This window comes from Triturus cristatus, chromosome 2_1 (assembly GCF_964204655.1).
Source record: "Triturus cristatus chromosome 2_1, aTriCri1.1, whole genome shotgun sequence".
NCBI lineage: Eukaryota > Metazoa > Chordata > Amphibia > Caudata > Salamandridae > Triturus > Triturus cristatus.
Window position 1 is genome coordinate 1,093,552,519 of NC_140581.1, and position 11,010 is coordinate 1,093,563,528.

The following is an 11,010-nucleotide window of genomic DNA, read 5'->3' on the forward strand; positions in this document are numbered from 1 at the left end:
GAGTGGAGTGGGTTGGATTGGGGTAGATGGAGTAGAGTGGGGTAGGTTGTAGTGGAATGAGATAGAATAGAGTGGGTAGATTGGTGTGGGATAGACTAGAGCTGATTGGAAGAGAATGGGGTAGATTGGAGCTGAGTGGAGTAGATTGTAAGAGAGTGGGGCAGATTGAAGTATAGTGGAGTGGGGAAGATTGGAGTGGAGTGGGTAGAGTGGGTTAGATTGAGTTGAGTGGGGTAGATTGAGGTGGATTTGAGTAGATTAGGGTAGGGTGTGGTAGTGTAGACTGGGAAAGATAGGAGTGGCATGGGGTAGATTTGGACGGGGTGGGCTGGAGTGTGCTGGAGTGCAGAGGGGTAGATTGGAGTGGGGTGGGTGGATTGGTGTGGATTGATGTAGATTGGGGTGGGCTGGGGTATATTGTGGTGGGGTGGGGTAGATTGGGGCAGATTGGAGTGAAGTCAGGTAGCTTAGAGTTGGATAGATTGGTGTAGAGTGGAGTGGAGGGGGTAGATTGGGTTAGAGTGGAGTAGTGCAGAATGTGGTACAGTGGAGTGGAGTGTGGTAGATTGAAGTGTCATGGGTTGACCCAGGTAGATAGAAGTGGGGTGTATTTAGGTAGATTAGGGTGGACTGGGTTAGATTGGAGTGGAGTGGGTATATTGGGAAATATTCGAGCTAGGTAGATTGGAGTGGAATGGACTAGATAGTGAGGGAGCGGAGTGGAGTAGGGTAGATTGGGGTAGAGTAGAGTGGGGTAGACTGGGGTAGCGTGAAGTAGATTGGGGTAGATTTGAGTGGAGTTGGGTAAATTGCAGTGGGGTGGAGTCGATTGTGATATACTGGATTGGGGTAGATTGTGGTAGACTGACGTGGTGCAGACTGGGGTAGACAGAAGTGGAGTGGAGTGAGGTAGATTGGAGTGGAGATTGGAGTGGAGTGGGGTAGATTAGATTGGAGTGGGGAAGTTTGGAGTGGAGTAGATTGGGGTGGTGTTGAGTAGATTGGAGTGGAGTGAGGTAGAGTGGGGTAGATTGAAGTGTAGTGAGGTAGACTGGAGTGGCGTGGGGGTAGCTTGGAGTGTAGTGTGTTGGACTGAAGTTGAGTTCGGTGCATTGGGGTATATTGTAGTGGAGGTGGGTAGATTGAAGTGGAGTGGGGTAGATTGTGGTAGATTGCAAGGACTAGAGTGGAGTGGGGTAGACTGAAGTGGAGTAGTATAGACTGGAATGGAGTGGGGTAGATTGGGGTAGAGTGGAGTGGGGTAAATTGTAGTGGAGTGGGGTAGACTCGGGTAGATTGAGGGGAGTTGGGTAGATTGAAGTGAAGTGGGTGGAGTGGAGTGGATTAGAATGGAGTGAAGTAGAAAGGAGTGGGGTAGGTTGGTGTAGAGTGGAATGGAATAGAGTGAAGTGGGTAGATTTGAGAAGAGTGTGGTAGACTGGGGTAGATGTGAGTGAAGTGTGGTAGATTGGAGTGGAAGGAGGAACACTGGGGTGCATTGCAGTGAAGTGAATTCAGGTCGATTGGAGTGGATTTGGGTAGACTGGAATAGACTGTGGTAAATTGTAGTGGAGTGGGGTAGATTGGAGTGGAGTGGGGTAGATTGGGGCAGATTGGAGTGAAGTGAGGTAGCTTGGAGTGGGATAGATTGTTGTAGAGTGGAGAGGAGGGGGTAGATTGGGTTAGAGTGAAGAAGTGCAAATTTGGGTAGAGTGGAGTGGAGTAGAGCGTGGTAAATTGGAGTGGCATGGGGTTGATCGGGGTAGATTGGAGTGGGGTGGGGTAGAGTGGGGTAGGTTGAGGTGGACTGTGGTACATTTGAGTGGGTTGGATTGGGGTGGAATGAGTTAGATTGGAGTGGAGTGGGTAGATTGGTGTTAGGTATAATGGTGTGGAATGGGCTAGATAGTGAGAGAGTGGAGTGCAGTGGGGTAGATTGGGGTAGAGTGAGTGGGATAGATTGGGTAGAGTGGAGTAGATTGGGGTAGATTGGAGTGGAGTTGGGTAAATTGCAGTGGAGTGGAGCAGATTGTTGTAGACTGGTTTGGGGTAGATTGTGGTAGACTGGAGTGGTGTAGATTGGGGTAGACTGGAGTGGGGTGGAGTGGGGTAGATTGGAGTGGAGTGGGATAGATTAGATTGGAGTGGGGTAGTTTGGAGTGGGGTAGATTGGGGTAGATTTGGGTGGTGTCGAGTAGATTGGAGTGGAGTGAGGTAGAGAGGGGTAGATTGAAGTGTAGTGGGGTAGACTGGAGGGGTGTGGAGGTAGATTGGAGTGTATTGTGTCACACTGAGGTGGAGTTGGGTGCATTGGGATAGACTGGAGTGGAGTTGCATGGATTGAAATGGAGTGAGGTAGATTGTGGTAGCTTGAGTGGACTGGAGTGGAGTGGAGAAGACTGGAGTGGAGTAGTATAGACTGGAATGGAGTGGGGTAGATTGGGGTAGAGTGTAGTGGGGTAAATTGTAGTGGAGGTGGATAGACTGTGGTAGATTGAGTGGAGTTGGGTAGATTGAAACGAAGTGGGATGGAGTGAAATGGGGTGGAGTGGAGTAGATTGGAATGGAGTAAAGTAGAATGGAGTGGGGTAGATCGGGTAGAGTGGAGTGGGATAGAGTGAAGTGGGTAGATTGGAGAGGAGTGTGGTAGACTTGACTGAAGTGTAGTAGATTGGAGTGGAAGGGGGAAGACTGGGGTAGATTGCAGTGAAGTGGAGTGAGGTAGATTGGTGTGGATTGGGGTAGACTGGAATAGATTGTGGTAAATTGGAGTGGAGTGGAGTAGATTGGGGTGGGATACATTGATTTGGAGTGATGTAGATTTGAGTTGAAATTGTGTAGATTGGAGTGCAGTGAAGTGGAGTAAGTGGTGTGGGGTGGCGGGGATTAGAGTGGAGGGGCGCAGAGTAGAGAGAGATAGAGTGGAGTGGTGCAGAGTGGAGTGGTGTGGTGTGTCATAGGGTGCCTTAGAGTGGAGGGGCATAGAGTGGAGTAGCATGGAGTGGAGTGACATGAAAACTTGTAGAATGGAATGGTATGTGATAGAGTTGAGTGGGGTGGCATAGAGGAGGGGCATGGAGTGGAGCCGAGTGTTGTAGAGTGGAGTAGTGTAGAGTGGAGTGGCATAATGTGGATAATGCATAGGGTGATAGGGCACTGCCATTACAAACAACACATTTTTAGTTGACATGACCAGTATATTTGCACAGACATACAGTTTTACTGAGCACATGAAATAACGTGTGGAAATGTCATTGCTTACTATATTGATGAGTTTTGATCATATTCAAATATTTATTTTCACAATACAAAATAATAAACTTAAATTATACTATCATAAATCTGATATATTCTGAAATATCAGCACAGTTCACTTTTGTTTTGTGCTAGAAAAAAGGCTTTTGTTTACAGAAAGATAGGAGCATCTTTTTTTCACCTTGAAGTCAGAGAAAGAAAAGTAAATATGAAGCTCCCTTGGAAGACAGAACCTGACATTTGGCCTTTATCATTAAATGCACAGCAAATTTGATAGGATAAGAACAAGATTTAAAGGCCTGTTTACAGAAAAAGAGGCCTCGGAAGAATACAGTAAACAAATGATGCTCCATGGACTGAGAACTCAAGCTGGTCAGCCAAAAACAAATAAAGCCAGAAAATAGAAAGCTACAAATGTGAGTTACAAACTACGAAGCCAATGTTCAGCAATGAGAGGAGTGCTTTTTCCCAAGGAAGCTTTCAAAATGCCCCCAAAATGTGTTTAGCAAACCAGACAGCTGCTGCAGGTAGGCTTCGACCTAAAAGGGCTGAACATTCTTGGGGAGAAATGCCCAGCAGCGAGGAACATATTGGCGTCGTGCCCTCGAGACAGGATGCGCAGCCCTTGAAGCGCGTGAGCCGGATGAGTGACATGGGTCTGCCTCTGCGAGGAAAGTCTGGAAATTCCTGTTGCGTAATGCCAGCATAATGTGGCGGCGCGCCCTGCTGCCTGCAGTATAAAGGGGCCACTCCGAGAGCTGAGACAACAGAACTCCTCGGAGCCCTAAAAGCTAACTCTAGGAAGGCTGAGAAAAGAAAATCTTAGCAGCCAAGAAGAAATACTCGCATAACCACTGAAATGGAAGGAAAGTGCGTGCTCGCTGTTTTAGCCATTTGTCTGCTCTCCATTGCCGTGACTGAAGGTGAGACCCGAAATATATTTGTTTCCTGAAATAAATATTTTTTAACGGTTAGGTAGATTTGTGAATATGTATAGTAAAGGCCAATAAATCAGAGAAAATGCTCCCAGCTATTTTATGTGTAGTGTTAGTTTTCACCTGCACGTAAAACATCGTTTTGAGTATAGTGGGTACTTCGTTTGTTATAAACTGTTTAATTAAAAAAAAGTTATCTCGTTTTGTGTTCATCCTATGAGAGAAGCGGACAGTTTCTTGAAATTTTTTAAGATCTACAACAAAGTGCACATTTTTTAGCAGGCCCCGTGTACTCGGCCATTCACAGCCTTTGATTCATCCAGCAAGCATGCTGGGATTTGTAGTTTCACCGTTTACTTTGTAGTGTGGGCCTAGAAATCTGTTGTGCGCTTCCCAAAACAGCCTCCTTTGTTGACTCATGGAAGTCTGCCTTGTTCTTCCAGGTATGTCATTGGCAAGAATGGGAACGGAGCTGCGCTGTCAGTGCATAAAGACGGAGTCCAGGATTATCCACCCCAAGCACATTCAGACCGTGGAGCTCATCCAGAGCGGGGCTCATTGCCAGAACCTAGAAGTCATGTGAGTACCTCAGACACTGCTTGTGCTCTTGTGTAAATGAGATAAATAGCGCTATGTGAAAGTGCCCACTTTCCGCTGGGGTGTTTTTCTCTTCACTAATGCCATTCTGCCCATTAAATTAATGTATTCGGTTTTTTTCTACAAATCAGACTTGCTATCCTCAATTTTCAGGGTGGAAGGGGGACAAAAGTTGGAACAGTAGATCTCAGGTTAATGTGAGGCACTACATTTTCCTCTACTGCATCTTCCATAAGGAAAGTGCACTGGTGGTCTGGACTAGAGACACGCAAATAAATCCCTGCTCATCCAGTCATTTGGACAGTGCTTAATTTGTGCACGCGGGTGCAGGTACTGGGCACTGGAACTCATTTTTGGGGACCGGTACTTTATTTTACATCATCAGACTTTGACCAAGAGCAGCAGAGGGAACGAAAGCTAGAACAACAGTGACAAAGGTAGATAGCAGCGCCTGGCAGTGGTAAAGGAACATTAGAGTTGGGATTTAAAAAGATTAGAGGAAAGACAAAACACGTATTCTAATTAAATACTGTTTACTCCGCCATGCACAAGGCATGCATTGTGTGCCTAGTTTGCAGATGTGATGATGGAGGGGGCCCAGCGTCTTGAGCTGCATTCCGTTTGGCTTATCCATGATATAAACTTTTAAGGAGACAGAGGACAGGCGATGGAAAGACAGATTGGGCCTCGATCTGGCCACATTGTGTAACTCACAAAAGGTCCTGGGCAGGGATGGCTGATACTATAAGAGGTTCTGGCACTTGATTGGCTAAATTCAGTAGACAAGGTAGAGATGCCCTGCATGCTTTGAGATTCACCTAATCGGATTTGCAAGCTTGTTAGTCGTTGACTCGTTCACTAGTTGCAAATGTAGAGCTTTCCCTTAAAGTTTATTAATATTTGCTGAATTCCGCCCGCTCACAAAGCATGCACATGAAACTCATATGAAGAATGCATGAGCCCCGCAGTCTTTCATGAGAACATCCGCACATATCTTATCACAATTTAAACATTCATAGCATTGCACTCATGGAACGGGTGTGTCCCACGTCTTGGGTTACCTATGTCACATACAAAGGTCTCTGTGGGGTATGCATACATTATGCATAAATTGAACCTTTTTTCAGGTCTAAGTCACACGTACACCTGTAGACATTGTCTGTACATTGAGTCAATAGTGAGCATTTACAGAGCAGAAACTAACAGTCCATCAATTCAAATATAACATCAATTTGTAAAATACTCTAATAGATTTGCAGCCTCTATAACTCTTACGGATGAGCATTCAAACAACTGAAGTTCATGACTCTGAAACGCGGCTTATAGTTTCCTCTTCTTTCTCCCCCGCAGTGCCACGATGAAGTCTGGGCAGGTTGTGTGTTTGGATCCCGCGTCTAAGTGGGTGGAGAAGATCATCAGGAGGATCCTGGAGAGGTAAGCTGCAATGATTTCTATATTTTCAAGAATTGCTCATAGAACTTTGAGGTGTTCTACCTTTCCAGAGGCAGAATGTTTTCCATCGAGGGTCTCCACTGACCTTCTGGTCCACCAGAGAACAGCCAGGGTCTCAGGTGTGTCCCTGGTCCTCTAGAGGACAGGGAGGGTTTCCAGTGACTCCTTAGACAACCAGAGGGCAGTGAGGGAATCCAGTGACTCCTTTGACAACCAGAGGGCAGTGAGGGAATCCAGTGACTCCTTAGACAACCAGAGGGCACTGAGGAGATCCAGTGACTCCTTAGACAACCAGAGGGCAGTGAGGGGATCTAGTGACTCCTTTGACAACCAGAGGGCCGTGAGGGGATCCAGTGACTCCTTAGACAACCAGAGGGCAGTGAGGGGATCCAGTGACTCCTTAGACAACCAGAGGGCAGTGAGGGGATCCAGTGACTCCTTAGACAACCAGAGGGCAGTGAGGGGATCCAGTGACTCCTTAGACAACCAGAGGGCAGTGAGGGGCTCAAGTGACTCCCTCTAGAAAGTAACAAGGGACTCCAGTGACTGCCTACTCATCCACAGGGCAGCGCATGTCTCCACTGACCTCCTCCAGAGGGCAGTAAGGGGCTCCAGTGACTCCCTTCAGAAGGAGTGAGGGAATCCAGTGACTCCCTTCAGAAGGAGTGAGGGACTCCAGTGACTGCCTACTCATCCAGAGGGCAGTGCATGTCTCCACTGACCTCCTCCAGAGGGCAGTAAGGGGCTCCAGTGACTCCCTTCAGAAGGAGTGAGGGACTCCAGTGACTACCTACTCACCCAGAGGGCAGTGCTGCATGTCTCCACTGACCTCCTCCAGAGGGCCTCCAGTGACTTCCTCCAGAGGACAATGAATAACTCAATGACTGCCTAGCCATCCAGGTTATCTCCAGTGGCTCCTCACTCACGAAGGGGGCAGTGAATGTCTGCAGTATCTGCCTGGTCACCAGATGGTAGTCAGTGGTGTACCAAAAGCCTCGCACCCCCTGTGATGCAGGGGAGGGGGGTGAGCTCCAGGGGCCCCTCCAGCATTGGCAGGACCCTGACCTGAGAGCTCTGGACTATGTGTGCAGCATAGGTGGGCACCCTGCATGTAGTTTGGAGGCCCCCCCTCAGTTTTCCTTATGCCACCGATGCTAGTGTGCTGAACTGCCAGTTGCCAAAGATGCCATTCTGTACCAGCCCAAAGGCAATGATTTTTCCCTATAAATAATGTGGGCTAAATATTGGAGAAAGAAGCAAAAACATCTGTAGCTATGAAGTTTAAGATGAGCAAGAACTTGGCGCTTTATTCTGCTGTTCCATGCTTTATTGAATGCAAGGGCACATTGCGTCAAAGTGCATTAAGAAAAGATCACCTAGGTTGTTCTGAATCCCATCTATTCCCCTATCCCTTTGCATTACGCAGGTAGTATAAACCAATGAGTGCAATGCTGCATAGATTCTGAACCGGAAGTAGTTGCAATCTGAGCGATCTCTAGTGTAATTGATACATAGCTGTGGCTGGCTGGCCTCTACTCGCATTAGTCAAACCTCCCAGCATGCTTTAGAATTCCTAATATGTTGAAAGTACTAAAGGCATTAATTTAAAGTGAGATTTCCATGTGTGTTTTTTTTAAATCCGGGAGACTCCCTTCCACTGCTGTCTGCTTCAATTACATTTATCACCCAGGCTTTGAGATCATTTTTTGCTCTACTAGTGTGTGATTGTGTGTGAGCACCGTGTTTATACTGAAACAGAGCACACAAAGAGGTCGATGTAACTGAATGACAGAATATTATGCCACTGTGCTCAGTGACCAATTTCAGCGCCGTTTGTGGCAATCCAGCAGCATTCTGCCAGAGCCCAACTGGCATCAGGAACAAGGGGGGGTGTTTACAAGCCCCTTGCGCCACTTTTGCGTCACTTTTGCCATGTTAAAAGTGTCGCAAAAGTGGCGCAAGGGTCTTGGAAATCTGCCCCAAGGTGTCTATCAAATCTACCAATCAGCTGTACATACACGTGCTTTCGGAGTGCCCGCTGACTATTAGTCAGAAGCAAGTCCGTTCACACACAAATAAACACATATTTTTTGAGTGGAGTGTGTTGAAATATCGTGGTGAGCTTCTGTTGTATTTACACACTTTTTAACGCAAGCACCCTTTAATTTTTTGCAGTTCCCAAAAAGAAGAATCGTAAAGGCCGCCAGTGAAGGGAGGCTCGACAATTCTGCTCTGTCTCCAGGAACCCATTTTGAAAAAGAAGCCAGCTCTTTATAGCGCCTACACTGACACTTCAAATGCTATTTATTCATGCTTTCAATTGAAAGATGAGTTTAAATGACTGTACGTCTGCGTTTTTACGTCTCTGCAAAGCATTCTGTGGTTCCTTGAAGGCGTGTGTTCAGGCGGACTCCAGGACTCTGTTTATCGTGTACACAGGGAGGAGTCGGAAATCCTGACCCTTGACGCCCCCACTAGGATTGTCTGGGACATGGGAGACCCTTTCTAGACCCTGCTGGCCAGTGGTCAAAGGGACATCAAGAACAGAAGTGTCCACGTGAAGACATGCTGTGAAAAGGGAAAAGTGCCAGAGACTCAAAGGCCCTGTTCTGCCCGGATGCGGGCAGCGCCCCCACTTCCCTCTCAATGTGAGAGTTCGGGGTCTACCTCTAGAAGGGGCTATTTAAACAAAAGTGACTCTTTTAATTTATGTGCTAGAGTTTTCGATGTTGTTTTGTTTGAATATGGTCATTAGCATTTCAGCATTTTTATTTAAATTATTTATTATATATGTATTATAGAAAATATTTATTTAATGCACTGGTTGAAAAAATACTTCGTCGAGGAATGTTTGTAAAATAATTTCATAATATGTGTTGCAAGATTATAATATTTTAACAAGTATGTATTTATATATTTATTTTAATAAAACCAATGGTTACGATTCCTAAGTGAGACAGTGTTTTTGACCATGCCCAGTACCTTGAAATAATGGTTTGCAATGTAAGAACTGTCAAGAAAGGGAAAACCACAGACACATTTGAGGCCATTTTGATACTGCTTCACCTTTAAACAGCCAACATGGCATCTCAAAATGGCAGCTATTTAATATGGTATGGAGGGTGATGGCTGCAGAAGAGTTGGTAGAGCATACGTTTGTTTCTGGTTCATGTGATGCAGTGCTTAATATGTGAAGGAATATGTGCAGCTGCCCAAAGTACTGCCCAAGTTCGCAGCCGAGGCTACCGAATGTCAGTGTCGCCGAATACCAAGGCTTCGTAGACTTGATTTCAGCGCATGCTTCTTTCCTCCACTAACAGACACTCTCTCTCCCTTTATCTCACTCTTTCAAGTTGTTTTTGGTCCTTGCTTTCTTTCCTTGTCACTGTTTTTCATCTTTCTTTTTCTTTCCTCCATTTGTGTTTTTCTCTCTCTTGCTCTGTGCTAAAGTCTGATGAGTGAAAAAAAAGTGCCCGTCCCCAAAAATGAGTGCTGGGGGAGCAGACCCGCAACCACTGGCTCAAATTAAGCACTGCTATAATGAGGGAACTGCAAGGTATGAAAGATGTCGTGTGTACCACAAAGTTTGTCAAATGCTATCATGGACATCAATTGGAGATAGGCAAGGATAGTGACTTCTACCCATGGCTAGCCCTTTGGCACTTCCCTTCTTACCCCCTTGCTTACATGGTCATGACTGCAACATTAGGAACAGAGAGTAAACAAAGCTCTCCATCTCCTAGCTCGTCAGTAGCAAATAGGAGGATGTTGGAGGCTAGGGGCAGGGAAAATGGTCAACGCTGTAATGCCATTATAGGTCAAGGTGTGTATGATGTCACAACATCTCTGGCATTTTGGTGAATCGACGTCCATGAAAACAAAACATTTGCCATGTCTGTCATCAAACTCCTGACTAAATCATTCTTTCAGAAAGGAAAAACTTAAGTCCTGGGAATCATATCTGTCCAGTGCTCAAATTTGTAAAAGAACACCTTTCCGGGCCCACAGTTTTGTTCATAGATTTGCTGCAGGTGTTACTAAATGTCAGTGTGCTAAATATCAAAGCTGTTTAGTCTTGATTCCACCTCAAGCCTCTTTCTTCCACCACCTGACACTCCTGGGCCCTTTATCCTACTATTGCAGGTTGATTTTCATCTCTGCTTCTCCCTTTGCCACTGTTTTTCTGTCTTTCTCTTCCTCCTTCTTTCCCACTTTTGTGCCTTTCTCTCTTTGTCTTTGGATAAAGCTCTTTTGAGGAAAAGTAAGCGCTTGTCCCCAAAACTGAGTGCCGGTGGGCTCCACCTGAACCCATCAGCTCCCATTAAGCTCTGTGTCGCTCCGTCAAATTGAGTCTGTGTTTCTTGTTGATAACTATACATAGGTAACAATTTATATTCTTTGTCACACCTTTCATCAGAACCTTGCAGCCAAGTATTATCAAAGGTTAGCTTGCTGGTACTATCCAATAATCAGGACAATGAGACCACTGTCTGCAATTGAATGCTGACCTCCATGTACCCTTGACTTTCTGGGTATCTGTGGGTGAGTGGTCAAGACTTAGCTTAAAGGAGGGTATTTAAGGCTAAGTTGGGATGCAGCTCAAGAAATCTATCAATCAACATTACAGTACAGATATGAACATCCAGCCAGGAGTGTGAACTTTTGTGAAGACACATCACATATCCAAATAGATTAATATATGTATAGTGAAAACAAAAGTCATAAAATAAAAATTACACACGTCAAATGCACAATGAAATTATGATATAGA

The 11,010-nt window shown here is 45.7% G+C and overlaps 1 protein-coding gene across 1 annotated transcript; it reads left to right on the top strand.

The window, feature by feature from the left end:
* The first annotated feature begins 4,015 nt into the window (after positions 1 to 4,015).
* On the top strand, positions 4,016 to 9,160 carry LOC146866416 (interleukin-8-like). Its single transcript, XM_085636482.1, has 4 exons — positions 4,016 to 4,178; positions 4,634 to 4,769; positions 6,138 to 6,221; positions 8,415 to 9,160. The coding sequence occupies exons 1-4, from the start codon at positions 4,115 to 4,117 to the stop codon at positions 8,434 to 8,436; spliced, it is 306 nt and encodes a 101-aa protein (XP_085492608.1). The 5' UTR covers positions 4,016 to 4,114; the 3' UTR covers positions 8,437 to 9,160.
* The last annotated feature ends 1,850 nt before the right edge of the window (positions 9,161 to 11,010 follow it).